This window comes from Periophthalmus magnuspinnatus, chromosome 13, assembly GCF_009829125.3.
Source record: "Periophthalmus magnuspinnatus isolate fPerMag1 chromosome 13, fPerMag1.2.pri, whole genome shotgun sequence".
NCBI lineage: Eukaryota > Metazoa > Chordata > Actinopteri > Gobiiformes > Gobiidae > Periophthalmus > Periophthalmus magnuspinnatus.
In genome coordinates, this window is record NC_047138.1 from 6,434,076 (window position 1) to 6,451,449 (window position 17,374).

Below are 17,374 nucleotides of genomic sequence, written 5' to 3' on the forward strand. Positions count from 1 at the left end.
TTTTTTCAGTTTAAGGTTTTTCAAAGCAGCACAGCCAGTAAATCAATAGAGGTCTTTGTTTTTGTAAGACCACTCTGCCCCCCTCGGCTCACTGCTCTCCCTGACTGACTCTCAAGAACAATGAGGCTTAGAAGGTGTACTTTTAAAACAAGTCACCGATTGTTATAGTTTCTTCCATTGAAGTAAAATACTCCAGATTTTTAAAATTGCAATACTTTTAAATGTTATTGGTTGATTTCCTTTACTACATCTGAATCTTTCCAACACAAAAATACTTTAGAAAAAACACACAAGACCATATATTGTTTTTGTAAAGTCATACATTTACGTTTATCTATAAAAAGGAAATATTTTACTAGATCTAGCTGTATAAATATACAAAAAGAAAACATATTTACAATTTCTATTGACAGGTTCACATTGGCTTCCCACTTTAGGTTCTAATTTAAACTTCTATACATAAAACTAGAGTGAATTTCTTCATGTCTAGAGTCACAGCAGTATGAAGAGTAGGGGCTACAAAGCTGGAACAGTTTTGGGCACATTTAAGCATGTGACTGTAGGGTTTGTTGTTGTCAAACATCTGTCTTTCAAATAAATGCTTTATCCTTCAGCAGTGCACTATAGATAGCCAGTTCACAGTACCACATGCTTTGCTCACACATAGTCTCTTTTTGTGTACCCATTGACTGTCACAGTCTTAAGGGCAGAGTAGTCCACTTGAGGCGGCACTGAGCCGCTCTGTCCCCGGGTTGCCCTGGGGGGGCAAGAACAGCAGAGAAGTGCTCCACCAAGGATGAGCAAACAGCAGGCAGCCCAGCCGAAGTACAGAGCATTCCCAAACTCCCTCTTCCCGGTCTCCTCCAGCATAGGGTCGTAGAAGCCCAGGACGATGGCATGTGCCGTCCAAGATACAGCCACAAGCATCAGCAGTCCTGCCACGACAAAGGTGACTCCTGCAGCAACCATAAACCGAGGTTTACCATGCACGTCCTGGCTGCAGTTAGTGCATTTGGCCCCTGCCACTGACAGACCAATGCCAATAATGCACAGCACCATAGAGACGATGACCAGGGCCCGGGCAGCCTGTAGGTCCACGGGCAGCCCCAGCATGGAGTCATGTACCCTACAGTGCATCTGTCCCGTACTCTGCACCGAGCAGTTCATCCAGAGGCCCTCCCAAATCACCTGAGAGATGACAATGTTCTGTCCGATGTATGCAGCCACTTTCCACATGGGCATACCGCAGGCCACCATCACCCCCAGCCACCCAGCCACAGCCAGGATCATGCCCAGGATTTCCAGACCGGTGGAGGACATGGTGCTGCACAGATATGTCTTCTAAGGCCCGTGGATAGGGGTCTTCTGTCGGCAGGCAGCAGCCTCAGCCTCAGTGACAGAGCAGATCACAGAGTCAAGTCCTCTCATAGACTTAGGTAAGAGAGACGGAGAGAGAGAATCACACTTCTTTATACAGCTTAGACTGAAGGTGGAGTCAGCCTCAGCTGGCATCATATTTACATCCAGAGAGAAGATTGGACTCATGTGTCCAAAGACAAACTTAGTGTCAAATATCAAAGTATTACTCCAGATAGGAACAGCATAATTCACAGTACATTTACAAACTCAGATTTACTGTACAAAAGGGTACAAAATACACAAAAAACAGAAATGAACTGTATTAGTATATTTGTTTTCAGCTGTGTTAAATTGTTTTATTGTCCAATTGTTATCTTTATCTCACACAGTATCATTCTTTGAATGCCCCTGAGACAAACTTGTTCTTTCACAGATAAAGGGTGGTCAAACAGATGAGCTCTGTCTCACTCCTCCGTCTATCAGAGGTCATCGGGGGTCAGTAGTTCAAATGAACTTTGATCCTCAGTCTGACCCCTTTCTTAGACTTCAGTACACACACTGCACAAAAACTGAATCTGAATGCATTAGGTCTGGGAACCATTAGGCCTTTCAAACTCCTACAACGAGGAAGTCACCGTCTACTTTTGGCCAGTTTGTGTGTTGTATATTCTGAGCAACAGGAGGGGCCAGAGTACAGTAGCCTTCACTATTACACTGAGATTATTATTTGTACACAAATTTAATAGACCACATTTTTTTAGATGTTAAAAAGGGAGAAAAACGTTTAAAGGATTTGACCAAATTTAACAAGTAACACAATATTTATACCTAAAATGGCTAATATACCCAAGAGCAAATAGAAAACCGAAAGGCTTTCAATAAGCATAACTGATTCATGTGCAGTGCACAGACCTTTGTGCCAGTTGGTTGGTTTGGGGCACTGAAGTCAATATTCACACCAGTCATACAATACATTAACCTATTTGTGAAAAAGAAATGCTGCATTTAAATATTACATTAAATTGTTGAATGTTGAATGAATGTCATTTCCCAGAATAGATGTGCAATTTATTAGAACAATGTGCATGTCGTCACTTGTAGAGCACTCAGTACACTAGGCTATTACACAGTGGGAGTGTGAGCCAGTCCAACCTGTTTCTGTGAGAACAACCGTGCGTATTCTCATGAGGTAGGAAAAGCAAAAAAATGGTTGCCTATTTCAAATAAGTTACAAAACAAGAAGCTAGAGTATACTAACCAGCTCTAAAAAAAAAAAAAAAAAAAAAAAAAAAAAAAAATTCAAAGTAAAAACCTTTCAAAAGAAGTCACATGTGGTAGTTTTATTTGTTTTGAACTGCAGTTTCCTGTTTACATCATGTGACACAGTTCATCATCTCTGACTCACCCCACCATCTTGCACAGATACTACCAATATACTATTAACTGAAACTATGACTGTGCAAAAACACTATAGCCTTAGGCCTGACCAGGATGACACCATGAACTAAGTTTAGACCAGACTGTCCATACGCACATAAGCACAATGATACAATACAACAATGATGCATGGCAGTGCCGAATCAGCCAATGTAAATTTTACAGGAGAAAGCCGTTAACAGGTGCCTGGGCTTGTCTTTTCTTTACCTGCTACCACTTGCCACTTCTGTTGCCTCCGGCGTTTTCCCATGCTGCTCTCTACACCTCACACACCTGTTGTCGCAGTATTCACCTGTCAATACATAAGAAATTGTTTCAGCTAATCACATCAGTAAGGCTAATAGTAGCTTGCTTCTTTATTAATTATTCATGGTTTTAGATGCTTGGTCAGTTTAAATCTTTAAACGTAGTCCATCCACATTTATGGGTTTCAGAATGGTGAACAATTAGGACTGTTCCCATAGACACATAAAACTACATATTATACCTTAGTCCTCACAAGGGTCATTCAGTTCTTTGGTGCAGAATGATATTAAGTTGTAAGGGCACATAAGGTCGAAGACAAATCTCTGCCTAATCCCATCTTTCTTCAGTCACTTAATTGTTCAAATTCCTCCTTATCTCCTGCTTCTTGTGTGTGGAACTCTATCTCCCCATATACTTTTGAGTAGCTTAGTGACTTTACGTGGACAAAATAGAGGCTTTATATTCTTAATGATACTTTTGGAACCTTAACACAGTATCCATTCATACCTTGGACAATCTGATACTCTGGTTCGACTGACCCCCTCTCTCCTGTCCCGGTTTGTTGGAGTCCGCTGGATTCAGTAACATGTTATGTGCCAGCTCCTTAACATCGCTGTCTTCATGTATTTCTGAGCTGGACAATAGCAGTAATTAGTCAGAAGGGAGACCTGAAGGTTTCACTTAGTGTAGGAGCTTATGGAGGACACTTGCACTGCTTCAGACTGAAGAACAGACACAAGGTAGGCAAACCTTAACACTTTTTCTGCTGAAGTATCTCTGAAATATACTGTACCTGCATGTATGGTTGTAGTGCGCTTATAGTGTGTCTGCATACTATGTGGTGTGTAAAGTTAAACAAGTTATTTTAATTTAATATATATTGAGTTTTTTGTTATTAAAATACCAAAATTACTGAAAATACATTGGTTGTTCATATTTATATGGCAAAAGGAATCAAATGTAATAGTAGGCTATTCACATCAATTACTTGACTGTTGTTTTTTTAAATGTTTTTAAATCGTATATAAAAAACCTTTGGACCATAACTTAAGTATTGATAACGTCAGGATCTCTGCCCTGAAGAAAGTTACGGTTGTACAGATTGCAGCTCTATTTGGCCACATTAACACAGGCCATTCAACTTTAAAAAAACAAAAAAAAAACAACATATTATCCCACAGAGATGCAGTTAGTATGTCAAGCAAAAGTAGAATCAACAAGTACATAGCTGAAATCATGTAAGGATAAAACCTGGCTTTCTAGAATAAGATGTTCAGAGCTCAAAACCTGGTACAAAATCATCACAGAGGTTCTTTAAGATTTATACTTCCGCAGCTTTTTTGCAGTAAAGAGGCTTTCTAAACTGTGGTATTCTGTGTCTGATTCTTTGTGTAACCTCCACATGTTGGTGTAAGATAAGTATGACACATACAGTGTTGTTTAAATAATAAATTACTGATAATTATTAATAGAAGCTGTCAAAATGTTGCTTTGCTTTATTATGCACTCTTTGCTTTATACCTTTCATCTTGACATGAGCAAATATATGTTTTAGAAATTTTCTTAACTATTAACATGTTTGAAAACAAGAGAAAAAGAAAAAAGATCTGAAGGTGTGGCCAAACTTGACTCAAGAGTATGTCATCCATTTAACGAAAAAACCCTGGTTGACATGATGAAACATGTCATACTTGGGAACAAGGGGGGGCTTACATCACGTCACAACTTTATGTGACAATGTTTGAGCCCAACCCCCTTTAAGAGTATAAAAGACCCGCTCCAAACTCACTTGCGCATTATATCTGGTCCCTTGGAGTACAAACTTTACTGACAACTCTAGGACATTTTATCACATAACAAGAAGACATGGTGTCTGCTGGCTTTCAGATCATGGGCATTGCCCTGGCCATTATTGGATGGATTGGAGTCATCGTAGTATGTGCTATACCCCAATGGAGAGTGACAGCATTCGTTGGACAGAACATAGTGACAGCTCAAACAACATGGGAAGGCATCTGGATGACCTGTGTGGTGCAGAGCACGGGGCAGATGCAGTGTAAGGTGTATGACTCCATGCTGGCTCTTCCGCAGGACCTACAGGCTGCCCGCGCTCTTACCATCATCTCCATCTTGGTCGGCATTATTGGGATTCTCCTGGCCATCGCTGGAGGGAAGTGCACAAACTGTGTGGAGGACGAGACGGCCAAGGCCAAAGTGTGTGTGGCAGCAGGAGTCATTTTCATCATCAGTGGAATCCTGTGCTTGGTGCCCGTGTGCTGGACGGCCAACAGTGTGGTCAAAGAGTTCTACAACCCCATGATAGTGGGCTCTCAGAAGAATGAGCTTGGAGCTGCTCTCTTTATTGGCTGGGGCGCCTCAGCTCTGCTCCTGCTGGGTGGGGGCCTCCTCTGTGCAAACTGCCCTCCCAAGGATAACTACTCTGCCAAATACACTGCCTCCCGTGCTAGTGCTCCCAAGGACTATGTGTGAGAAAAAGAAAAAGCTTCTACAAAGACTTGGTGAATATATTTTGCCCATTTGCTGTGCCATTTTCATTTCCTCATTCATTTGAAACAGCAACACTGCAAAAAAGGAAAGTGCCACACCCAGATGTAACTGGACAGAGAAGGGACTTCAAATACATAGGCTACTGTTGAAAATATTTTATGTCTTTTTCAGCCATTTATACTACATCTATTGTCTGTAATTTCTGCTGTAAATAAATGTTTCATTTAAATATTTTTGTATTTGCCATGTTTTTTACAGTATGTTGCATATTTCTTTCTTAATAAAATATTTCAGATTCATGTTTTATAAAATCAATTTTTGTAACAACTGTACAGAACTGTACATATCTAGTTTACTACTTCCATAGGCTACTTCTATACATCCACACACTATTATGTAGAATACATGTTCTAACAATTTAAAAATGTATTTTTAATCTGATCAGTAGTTACAAAGGATATAGAGTGACTATATTAAAAATGAAAAAAAAAAGAAAACAGATTTAACAAACACTAAATTTGTCTTCAAAGTAGCCAAATAGTTTATTATTTCATGTTAGTTACTCAGTGGCATTGTTTCCCATGAAAGCCTTTTCAAAGCACTTCTACCTTACTGTGCCTTTATCAAACCATACCACTGAAATTATATTATTTTGCAAAAAAGCTAGCCAATTGTTAAGATCAACTTTAATTCAATAAACATATTCACTATAAATAATAATAAATCATTTACTGCTAAATGTTCAGTCATTGGCTCTAACCTTGAGGCTCTATACTGCACAGTCAGCACTGAAGGTCAGTTGGTCTGTTTGTTGGTAAACTGCTTTGGGCCAATGGAGGCTGAGAAATGCTGCCCTCATGTTTTTGGCCCTGCTCGTCACACAGCACTCTATATATACACCATCATTGGCTGCTCTTTGTTTTTTCTTCACTTGGGGTCTGTGTGGAGAAGGCAGCAGAATGGTGTCCCAGGGGATTCAGATGATGGGAATCTGCATGTCTGTTATTGGGTGGCTGATGGTGTTGGTGGTGTGTGCTCTGCCCATGTGGAAGGTAACTGCCTTCATTGGGGCCAACATCATCACAGCTCAGACCATCTGGCAGGGCATGTGGATGAACTGTGTGGTGCAGAGCACGGGGCAGATGCAGTGTAAGGTCTATGACTCCATGCTGGCACTGCCCCAGGACCTGCAGGCTGCTCGCGCCATGATCATCATCTCCATCCTGGCTGGGATAGCAGGAGTCCTCCTGGCCATCGCAGGTGCCAAATGCACCAATTGCATTGCAGAGGAGCGAGCCAAGGCCAAGACGTGCATCGTGTCCGGAATCCTGTTTATTGTGTCAGGGCTGCTCTGTCTCATCCCTGTGTCCTGGACCGCCAACACCATTGTCCATAACTTCTACAACCCCCTGGTGCTGGAAACCCAGAGGTATGAGCTGGGAGCCTCCCTGTACATTGGCTGGGCTGCTGCTGCTCTACTGCTGATGGGAGGCGGACTCATGTGCTGGAACTGCCCTCCCAAAGAACAGTACAACTACGGCCCCAAATTCACCCCTGTCAAGTCGGCCTCCACACAAAGGGAGTATGTGTAGGACAAGCCATAGAGGACTTGCTTGACTGATTTCTACTCCTTTCAGTTGTGGCCTTCATTCTTGTTTGAAAGGAAGCAGGAAGCCACCAACTAAATAAGACCAATTTGAACTGTGAGAGCTCTAAATCCAGGAAAATATAAATCATGATATTTTATTTGTATGTTCATTACTGTTCAATGTAAAACTTTAAAGGGATAGTATAAGTAGCTTAGTGCTGTTATGCTGTTGTTGTGAACAACAACATAATTCATACAATTATTTCTAAAATGTTAATACACTGTCACCATTTTCATTGATATTTTTGCCTCATTTCACTTTTCATTTTAGTATTTTCAGACAATGTCCTATTATTGTAAATTAATTATTTTCTCACCGAATTGCATGGTTTGAGTTATTTTATTCTAAAGAGTTGTATTTCTATTGTATTGTATTACAGCAGAATGGAGAGGTTATTGAGTGAGTTGGTTGAAGATCTGGTGTTTTTACATGTAAAAAAATAAAGGGCAGTGTAACTTGAAAACCAAAGGCATTTTATGACTACAGTTTGTCTACAAATCTAATAGATAATCTCACCTATTTATAGCAGGGCAGTACATCTTGTTGTCTGACTGTTTTGAGTTATGACTTTCTTTAAGCTAGTGGACATCTTGAGCACTCCATTTAGGCAAAGAATGCATCTACACCTCACATGCATCTGTAGCTTTTGAATAAACTTATAGCAACTTAGTAATTTTCTGGAAGTGGCACATCACCTGCATGATTCCATGGAAATAGAAAGTTAAAACCATACGCTCCATGGAGATAGATACGGTTTGGGCCATACTGTGGACAATTATAGCGAATGAAACAGCATTTCCATGGAAACATGCAGGATGAGGCCCTCCTCCAGGTCAAGTAAGAGTCAGGTTTGTGAAAATGCAAGCACGCTCACAGTAAGGACACATATTTCTCTGTTTTTCAGTACAATAAAAACAACCAAAATGAAAAAAAAAACAAAAAAAAACAAAACACTTTTATTTTAGTTTATTTTATGGGCAAAAAAGTTAAGTGCTAAGGCCTTAACATAACATATTCCTCTGCCTATTATTATTTAAAAGTAATAATAATTGTATATAAGTAAGCCCCAGTTCAAACTCTAGTCTACTTTACATAAAAGCTCTGTATTTTTACATATACATTTAAGTCTAGGAGTGTTATAATTCTCCAGTAAAAATACCAATTGATCAAGGGCCACCACTCATTAGCAGACTATTGGCCACTAGTTTCAGTGTCTTTCAAGTTATCTCCCTCAGTATTGCATGGTGCTTGTCAATTTACATAAGAAAAAGGCCCACTTAGTTTAAAAGCTCTGACACTCCTCCAACCCACACAACAAGAATCTAGTCAGTCCAGAGTAACTAGTCAGACCACGGGACGTCCTGCAGCTCAGCATTCACGAACAACAACTAACTCACCAGCTGTGTTACTTTGGCTCCCAGCTCTCCGGCCAGGCACACAGCACCAAGATGGGGAGAGTAGGGAAGGAAGTAGCAGGCCAAGTCCTCAGCTTCATCGGTCTGGTTGGTGTGTCTGTGACCTGTGGGGTGCCTATGTGGAGGGTGACTTCTTTTATTGGGGCCAACATTGTGACGGGGCAGATCGTGTGGGATGGCCTGTGGATGAACTGTGTGATGCAGAGTACTGGACAGATGCAGTGCAGAATCAACGACTCCGTGATGAGACTGACCAGAGACCTCCAAGCAGCACGAGCCCTCATAATTATCTCCTTGGTGGTTGGATTCATTGGATTTATGATTTCATTCCTTGGTGCCAAATGTACGAGCTGTTTGAAGAAGCAAGCATCCATGGCTAACGTTGTCATCATAGCAGGTTGCCTCATAATCTTAGCTGCTGTTTTGGATTTAATCCCTGTGTGCTGGTCAGCCGCCATTACCATCTCGGACTTTCAAAATCCTCTGACCATAGAAACACAGAGGAGGGAGATTGGAGCGTCTATTTACATTGGCTGGGGATCTGCAGCTTTTCTACTCATTGGGGGAATCATCCTCACAACTTCATGTCCTCCTCGAAGTCCGTTCTATGGTTACCCACCACAACCTGGAGCATACCCATACATCGCACCATCAAACCAGGGCGGGTATAGGCCAGTCTACACTCCAGTGAGCCAGCCATACAGTGGATCTTATGTGCCCACTAAGCCCTATGCAGCACCCTCAGCTTACTCTGGTGGACAATACATCTAAAAAGAAACTTTTAGTGAACATGACCTGCATGGAATCTGTATTATTGTAAAAAAAAAAAGAAAAAAAAAAATTGTTATTGTTATGATTTTTATAAGAAAAGATGGAAAATATTAAAGAGTGCTTGTTAAAAATATATCTTCTTGTGTAACCAGAATCCTTTGTAGCCAGAACAAGTCATATATATTTGTGCTGTAAAAAAGGAACAGAATACCTAAACAAGTAACTTCTCCCTCAGAAAATTCACTTCAGCCACTACTTAATAGCACTGTAGCACATAATTAAATTTAAGCTTTTACTATATGTCCAAAGTTGTATATAATCTCTATATTGCAAATATTTTGTATATATTGATGATTTATTCAATTTTTCATTTTATTTTTAGGTTGTACAGTTTAATAAAATGTATCATATTCTATAGCTTGAGTTGTGTGCAGATTATATTTGGTCTGGGCCCAAACTGCTCTCAGCAGAAATGTGGATCTTTGAAATCAACTATAACATTAAATAACATCTAATTTAAGACATTTCCAATGCAAGCCTTCTCACTCATTGTTTTTCTTATTTATAATGAACAGTGAATTAATGCATTTCTTTAATTTAATATAAAGAAGAAAGGGAGGAAAATATTTATAATAAATAATAATAAAACATGCTTTCAAAAAGTGCAATTTGAGTGAGCGAGAGTGAGGAAAGAGGCTGAGACACTGAGCCATTCCCCTTTTTAGACAGTTACAAATTGTCTCATGTGCATGTAAGCAATTGTTCAACATAAAAATATTGTAAATAAAAATGTTATAACAATGAGCGTCGGATATTAAGAGTAGATTTTGAGTAATTTAAAAAAGGAATGCATCTTGCATTTCCTCAAGCAGTAAGTTTCTAAGTGAGATAATTTGAGCTTTGGGCACTGGAGATTTAGAAACTGTGGCTGTGGTAGAAATAAATTTGCACTTCAAACATTGAAGTCTCATTTGAGACTGGGAGTTATTTTACCAGTTTAAAAAAGGTACAAATTGAAAGTATAACAATATCCTTCATTGGCCCGTCCTTATTTTTTATATTATTTTCATTTTTCTTTTAGATTCAATTTTATTCTTTCATGAAACTTGAGTCTGGAATGGGCCTTCCGGTAACTGCCCAATCAAACATAGCCATTCCAGAGGCATCTGAACAGGAAGTGTAGGCCTCTTTACGAGCATCATCTACATAGCCATTGATGAGTGATGTGGATCTCATCGAAACTGTTTCTTGTCCATCACATGATTTGTCAATCATGTGAAGAATCTTGTCTGGCAGGTCAGTCAGTTGTTGCACAGGTTTCAGGTCAGAGGGATGGGCTTTCTGACGCCACCCTTAAGAAAGACGCGCTCAAAGCCGAGAATTCATTCACTTGAGCATCTGAGCAACACTTAACTTCTCCTTTATTTTACTCAGTCATCAGGACCAACATGGTGTCGATGGGACGTCAGATGCTGGGCTTGGCCCTGGCCATCGTCGGCTTTTTGGGAACCATCATTGTGTGTGCTCTCCCCATGTGGAAGGTGACTGCCTTCATAGGGGCCAACATTGTGACCGCACAGGTGATCTGGGAGGGCCTCTGGATGAACTGTGTGACGCAAAGCACAGGGCAGATGCAGTGTAAGATCTACGACTCTCTGCTGGCACTGCCCCAGGATCTACAGGCTGCTCGAGCTCTCGTTGTAATTGCCATCATTGTTGCTGCTCTTGGGGTCTTATTGGGCATCGTTGGAGGAAAGTGCACCAACTTCGTGGAGGACAGCACAGCCAAAGCTCGAGTGGCCATTGCTGCTGGGGTTGTGTTCATCGTCGCAGGAGTGCTGGTCCTGGTCCCCGTCTGCTGGTCCGCCAACACCATCATCCGCGACTTCTACAACCCCATCATGACCAATGCTCAGAGGAGGGAGCTGGGGGCTGCCCTCTACATCGGCTGGGGCACAGCTGCTCTGCTGCTACTGGGTGGGGCTCTCCTCTGCAGCTCCTGTCCCCGTAAAGACAGCCCTGAGTACCCAGTCAAGTACTCTGGAGCCAGGTCTACAGACAGCCGGGCCTACGTCTGAGATCAGCCCTCTCCACAAAGACTAACTTATTATTAAGCCTTTTAAAATCCTCTTTGTGAGAATATGGTGGAATCCAACTCATTGATGGAGCCAATGTATTAATGGACAAAAACTTGTGGTCTTGAGGTTTTGCTGCTGAAAATAGAGAGTTCTTCCTGTAGAAGCTTGAGGATGGACATATAGAGAAAGATTTTATTTTTTGGTCTCTAATAGTTTTTTGTATATGGAGATTAGATGTGCTGTCATTAAAAACAGAATTTGTACATTATTGTTAAAACTGATGTATATTTACTGTACTGTAATAACTATTACTCATGCATTTGTTCATTAAAACACAGATTTTTATTTTAAATTGTCTTTGGATTTATCATTTTTAATGGTGAATACAAGCTTGCAATAACAATGACTAGGTTGCTATATTTTCTAAGTAGACAAACCAGCTGAACAGGTTTGACAGAGCGCCAGTCTCAGTGAAACAGTGACAGCTGAAAGTTTTTTGCTGAAAGAAAAAAGGTCCAGCCCCATAACGAGAACAAATTAGAATGCTTGGTGTAGATATCTGTATTAAACAATGTGTCATAACAAGTCACATTTCAAATGTATTATGCCATCAAATTGAAGTTGTATTGGAAGTGCTAAAACACAGACACAACCACACACATACAAGCTACAAAACATATTTGAATAATTTTTTACCATGTGCTGTTTGTGTTTAAATGAAATAAACAATATTTTGAATCTGCCCTAGTAGTGGTTAACATTGGGCCAAATCATTTCAGTGCTTTTTTTTTTTTTTTTTTTTCCACAAATGAGCGTCACACAAACTGTCAGCACACGTTTCATCAACAGCACACACCTTCGGCCAGTATCACATTCCAATCTTATTAAACCATACTAGAATGGCTTGCCCTGTAGTGACCCATGTAAAATCTGCAACAAATTAGAACATTAAGGCAACTTGATGGTAAACTCTGGAAAACACTATAGTGCAAATCCACATTTATCTCTGTCATGCCACGACAGTATGATTCACTGTTTATTTAGTGATATCTGCCAGTCAGACCCAAAAATCTTGATATACAGACTCAAAATTGAACAAATTCAACACTGTCCAGCATAATACATAATATTAACTGATTCCATAGCAAAATGTTTAATAATGTATTTCTGCTAAAACTCTACAAAATAACCAAACAATAATAAATCATTAACAACAACCTCAATAATGACACCAAAGGTCAAGATCAGGCTAAATCTGCTAAAATGGGCTAATAGGATTGTGTTTTTTCATATTGATATTGAACTTAATGAAAATTAAAATTGAAACACTTGCTTTTATTTCTTTCCATTGAAGCGTATTATAATATTCTTCTCATCTCACAAGACTACGCACAAAAGCCCATGGAACCTAATCTTAGTCAAAGAGTTTGGACTCCATCCTTTATTGTTCTGGCCCACAAAGAATCCGGCATTGCTGGTATTCTTTGTCAGGCCTTCTAACGTGTCCTTAGCTTGTTTTCACGCCTCCCATTCTTCCTGTTTCTCAGTACCTCATAAAGACCTCATTTGGCTTTCGAGCACAACTTCAAAACTTCACTGCAGCGATGGCTTCGATGGGAATGCAGTTGCTGGGTGCCATTTTGGCTCTTTTTGGCTGGATTGGGGTCATTGTTGCATGTGGAGCTCCTACGTGGCGAGTAACTGCTTTCATTGGCAACAACATTGTGACATCGCAGACCATCTGGGAGGGCATCTGGATGAGCTGCGTAGTCCAAAGCACGGGACAGATGCAGTGCAAAGTGTATGACTCCATGCTCGCTCTAGGTACTGACCTTCAAGGAGCTCGAGCCTTGGTGGTGGTCTCCATTATTACAGGAATTCTGGGGCTTGTAATTGCCTTCACTGGGGGTAAATGTACCACTTTTATCCCAGAGGAACGGGCAAAATCCAGGGCTACCATTGCAGCTGGCGTGGTATTGATCATCAGTGGAGTTCTTTGCCTCATTCCTGTTTCTTGGACAGCGAGCACGATCATAAGGGACTTCTACAACCCTGTGCTGGTGGATGCGCAGAGGAGAGAGCTAGGGGCATCGCTATATGTTGGTTGGGGAGCAGGGGGACTTTTGGTTCTTGGAGGAGCCCTCCTTTGCGTAAACTGCCCAAAGAGCGACAATGATCAAGCCCCATCTGTGAAATATCTGCTCAACAAATCAACAGCAGGACAGAGCAGGATAAACTCTGTCAGATCGCTCACTCCATCAAAGACCTATATCTGAGTTTTCAATGTAACAGATAATTAAATTGAAGACAAAATAAGTTGCTGTTGTAAAGATGATAAACGCCTGATAAGGAATGAGAGAAATAGACTCTTGCTTTAAGACTAACTTGACGCAAAGTTGAAATAAATGTCCAGTAATTATGTAAAAGAATATGTAGATGTAAATATATACTATTGGCACTGACAAATTGTTACTTTATAATGTTTTTTTTTTTTTTTTTGTTTTTTTTTACTCTAAATAGGCTGATACTTTGTAAATAAACAATAATTAGGCAAGCTGGTTCCTATTATTTAAATACTGGTTTGTATAGAAGTTGTTTTTAAGGGGATGTACTTTTTAATTGTACTTCCAATTACGTTGATGTTTTACTGAGATTTATAACCTACTTTTTCAAACTTGTTTACATTCAAATAAAGCCTCTGCCGTTTTTTAAGTCAAGCTTCAAGTAAACCTGTTTGGCAAGTTATTGTAACACACATCTCTTTCCAGGGAAGTAGTGATTCATGTCCACTCTGTTATTGACGCATTGTGTAGTTTATTAAATCAGAACTGTCCTATAAGGTTTACGTTTTGTTTGATCTCTAAACAGAAAATCCATAGACAACCAAAACAAGTGCCAGTGTAACATAAAGTAATACAGGCTACTTCCTATTTTACAGACTGGCTTTTTGTTTTCTACTCAAGGTATGGAATTGTTAAATGTTAGAACTGAATATAACTGGATTCATGAGTTGGTGTTGTCTTTTAAAGTTATTATTTTGAAAAAAAAAACAACTAAGAAGACATTTGTGAGTTCAACTGCAAGATAAGCGAATGCACCTCAACTATTTATATTCCATTCCAATATTCCAAATATTCTTTCAGACAATCAGAAAGTTTTAACAGAAACCATTGGAGAAACCTTTGCCTGATGTTTATGATACATAAAACTATTGTTATAGTGCCTCCTAGTGGTGGCATGCATTCAGTGCAAGTGCATGACTAAAAGGAAACCATATGGGAAACTACCTGAACTTCCCACTTCAGATAGTTTCCCAGTTAAGCTAATTGAAATAGTTTAGCCTATTTTAGACTTTTCCCCTCCTGATAACCTAATGGAATAAATTAATTTATAATTTAGTATCTGAAAGCCATACAAATGTCATTGAGACCAGCAAAAGGATACAAAGCTAGAACCCAATCAGTTAAAGCAACTCATAAATATAGCTGCTGCTTCAATAGCATGCTGTAGTATAAAACAATATGTAGAAATCATACTTTGGATGTCTTGAAAGACACTTTACAAATCCAATGCATTTTTATTCATTCTTGGCCTCATGTAGCTGAATGTCCCATTTGTGTTTGTTGCAGGTCACAGCAGTCATCAAGTCCCATGGGGGGTATACAGGAGCTGGGCATCAGTGTGTCTATGGCAGGGGTAGCGGGGATCATCCTGATATGTGCCCTACCCATGTGGAAGGTGACTGCTTTCATTGGAACACACCTGGTGGTCATGCAGGTGTTTTGGGAGGGGCTATGGATGACCTGTGTGAGCGAATACACCGGACAGCTGCAGTGTAAGCTCTATGATGCCATCCTGGACTTGTCTCCAGACTTACAGGCAGCCCGAGGTCTCATCTGCATTAGTCTATTTCTGGGTTGCCTGGGTTTCCTTATATTTTTATTGGGTGCCCGCTGTACTAACTGTTTGAACCATCCACGGGCAAAACAGAGAGTGGTGATCAGTTCAGGACTCATTTTCTGTTTGTCGTCTCTCACCAGTATTGTAGCTGTGGCATGGACTGCCAATTCAATCATCAATGACTTCTACAATCCACGTGTACCAGAAGTGCTCAAAAAAGAGTTGGGGGCAGCAATTTACTGTGGCTTTGTAACATCTGGGCTGCTTTTTATAGGAGGACTTTTACTATGTGTTACTTGCCCACCTCAGAGGGCCAAGTTCCCCTTGACTAGATACACACTGGCCAGGGCGCCCCCCACACAAAGCAGTTATGCCATTAAGAACTATGTATGAGGAACTGGATACAAGTAACGTAATAATTTGTCAATGTTAATCATTGCTATCTGATATTATAAAATGTGAATGAGTTGTAATTTTCAAACAAGACTGAAAAATTAACAGTGACATATTTCATTTTTTTTTAATCCCATCATGGACAGTTGGTGTGGTGCTAATGTTTAAATTAGTATAAAATGCTTATACAATTTGTGTGCCAGATATGCAATTCAATGTTTTGTATGCTCATCAAAGAATTGTGATTTAAAATAAAAGATATAAAATTTGCACAATTGTCATTAGTTTTAATATGTTCATAGATGTTAATATGCTGTATTTTTGTGACAGCCCAAATTCAGCACTGATAAATTGATTTCTCTTTAGCCAGTTAGAGTAACATAAGCAGTGATTTATAAACAGGCAGCACAGAGGGAGCATTGTCCTACTACAAACTCGAAGAAAGGGATTGTTTTGAAACCATTGCAGAGGATTTCCCTCCTCCACCCAGATAAAGGTCTCTGTTTTCCACAAATACCAAAGAACCAGTTTCTCCATTATGAACCACCATGCAAACTCTCCAATGACACAGTCTGTCGGAGCCTCACCCTTGCTGCACATGTACAAACAACAGCCCAGCCCCATAGCACTGCACTGCCAGCTGTTCGCAGTTAGGCAGTGGGGCCTGAACTGAGGAGGAGGCCGGTTACTGTAGTCATGCTGAGGCAGTTGGAACTTGGTGCCCTCGGCTTGGCCTTTGTGGGGTGGATCTGTGCCATCCTGACCCGTTGCCTGGCCCTGTGGAATGTGAGTGGCACTGTGGACAACGCTACAGCCACTCTGCCTGCCTACTGGGACGGGGTGTGGCTGCAGTGGGATCATTGGGACCTGGCTCACGATGGAAGCCTGCACTGCTCATTCTACCAAACTCTTATGTCTCTTTCTGGAAGTTTCCGCACATGGAGATCTCTCATCACAGCAGCAATCGTAGCAGGGGGTTTTGCTGTGGTCATCAGTGCAGTGGGGGCTGTGTGGTTTCCTCACCGTAACCAGATTAAAGTCTTTTCCGGTGGCATTTTTGTTTTGTCTGGAATCCTGCTTTTGGTTCCCACAGCATGGACATGCCATCACACCAGTCAGTCACTAGAGGGAGCTATACACTTGAGAAGAGACTGGGGACCTGCGTTGTACTTGGGGTGGATCTCATTTGTTTTGCTGATAGTGGGGGGAGTGTTTCTGACCACCAGGTGTCCAACAACTCAGAGCCAAGGAGAGCACACCGAAGTTGCCACTGCCCCCCTTCACGAGGAGGATTCCAATCATCCCCTCAGCAGGATCAACCGGGCCACATTCACTAACAGCCAAATACAACGTGGGGCAGGACCAGTCTGAGCTTGCTTTACCCATTTTAAAGGATTAAACCAAGAACAAATAATATATGCACAAGTTGGATCATTTATGTGGGAACCCCCCCCCCTTAAGAGAATGCATGTTTAGTGGTGTGTGATAATGAAATGTAGGTAGAACCCTTTTTTTTTGGTTTTGTTTTTACTCTGCAGACTAATTAAATGCACTTCAAACATAGCCCTATAGATGTAAGCTAAATGTTTACCAAGAAACTCAAAACTTGAATGGGACA

General features: G+C 40.6%; 6 protein-coding genes across 7 annotated transcripts; 5 read left to right on the plus strand and 1 right to left on the minus strand.

The window, feature by feature from the left end:
- Positions 1 to 428: 428 nt before the first annotated feature.
- Positions 429 to 1,426, minus strand: LOC117380204 (claudin-4). Its single transcript, XM_033976965.2, has one exon. The coding sequence runs from the start codon at positions 1,318 to 1,320 to the stop codon at positions 658 to 660; it is 663 nt and encodes a 220-aa protein (XP_033832856.1). The 5' UTR covers positions 1,321 to 1,426; the 3' UTR covers positions 429 to 657.
- A 2,304-nt stretch (positions 1,427 to 3,730) lies between these two features.
- Positions 3,731 to 16,338, plus strand: LOC117380337 (claudin-4). The gene is made up of 2 exons (XM_033977129.2): positions 3,731 to 3,782; positions 15,093 to 16,338. The coding sequence occupies exon 2, from the start codon at positions 15,115 to 15,117 to the stop codon at positions 15,754 to 15,756; it is 642 nt and encodes a 213-aa protein (XP_033833020.1). The 5' UTR covers positions 3,731 to 3,782; positions 15,093 to 15,114; the 3' UTR covers positions 15,757 to 16,338.
- On the plus strand, positions 4,826 to 5,783 carry LOC117380500 (claudin-4-like). Its single transcript, XM_033977317.2, has one exon. The coding sequence runs from the start codon at positions 4,909 to 4,911 to the stop codon at positions 5,530 to 5,532; it is 624 nt and encodes a 207-aa protein (XP_033833208.1). The 5' UTR covers positions 4,826 to 4,908; the 3' UTR covers positions 5,533 to 5,783.
- Positions 6,286 to 9,406, plus strand: LOC117380030 (claudin-14). The gene is made up of 2 exons (XM_033976751.2): positions 6,286 to 7,000; positions 8,641 to 9,406. The coding sequence occupies exons 1-2, from the start codon at positions 6,408 to 6,410 to the stop codon at positions 9,383 to 9,385; spliced, it is 1,338 nt and encodes a 445-aa protein (XP_033832642.2). The 5' UTR covers positions 6,286 to 6,407; the 3' UTR covers positions 9,386 to 9,406.
- On the plus strand, positions 10,677 to 13,754 carry LOC117380759 (claudin-4-like). Of its 2 annotated transcripts, XM_033977597.2 has the most exons (3): positions 10,677 to 11,316; position 11,611; positions 13,066 to 13,754. In XM_033977597.2, the coding sequence occupies exons 1-3, from the start codon at positions 10,834 to 10,836 to the stop codon at positions 13,737 to 13,739; spliced, it is 1,158 nt and encodes a 385-aa protein (XP_033833488.2). In that variant the 5' UTR covers positions 10,677 to 10,833; the 3' UTR covers positions 13,740 to 13,754. The 2 variants fall into 2 exon arrangements, with proteins under 2 accessions (XP_033833488.2, XP_033832644.1); XM_033976753.2 differs by lacking the exon at positions 13,066 to 13,754 and having other exon boundaries at positions 10,747 to 11,815.
- Positions 16,339 to 16,349: 11 nt separating the features above from the next.
- LOC117380324 (claudin-4-like) lies at positions 16,350 to 17,297 on the plus strand. Its single transcript, XM_033977112.2, has one exon. The coding sequence runs from the start codon at positions 16,453 to 16,455 to the stop codon at positions 17,125 to 17,127; it is 675 nt and encodes a 224-aa protein (XP_033833003.1). The 5' UTR covers positions 16,350 to 16,452; the 3' UTR covers positions 17,128 to 17,297.
- The last annotated feature ends 77 nt before the right edge of the window (positions 17,298 to 17,374 follow it).

What these genes read in the sequence shown, in the direction of transcription:
- LOC117380030 (XM_033976751.2), top strand. Translation starts at nt 6,408, where the DNA reads ATGTTTTTGGCCCTGCTCGTCACACAGCACTCTATATATACACCATCA. An exon ending in TATGAGCTGGGAGCCTCCCT is followed by an intron (nt 7,001 to 8,640) that starts GTACATTGGCTG and finishes CCAGGCACACAG; the next exon opens with CACCAAGATGGGGAGAGTAG.
- LOC117380324 (XM_033977112.2), top strand. Translation starts at nt 16,453, where the DNA reads ATGCTGAGGCAGTTGGAACTTGGTGCCCTCGGCTTGGCCTTTGTGGGG.
- LOC117380759 (XM_033977597.2), top strand. Translation starts at nt 10,834, where the DNA reads ATGGTGTCGATGGGACGTCAGATGCTGGGCTTGGCCCTGGCCATCGTC.
- LOC117380337 (XM_033977129.2), top strand. Translation starts at nt 15,115, where the DNA reads ATGGGGGGTATACAGGAGCTGGGCATCAGTGTGTCTATGGCAGGGGTA.
- LOC117380500 (XM_033977317.2), top strand. Translation starts at nt 4,909, where the DNA reads ATGGTGTCTGCTGGCTTTCAGATCATGGGCATTGCCCTGGCCATTATT.
- LOC117380204 (XM_033976965.2), bottom strand. Translation starts at nt 1,320, where the DNA reads ATGTCCTCCACCGGTCTGGAAATCCTGGGCATGATCCTGGCTGTGGCT.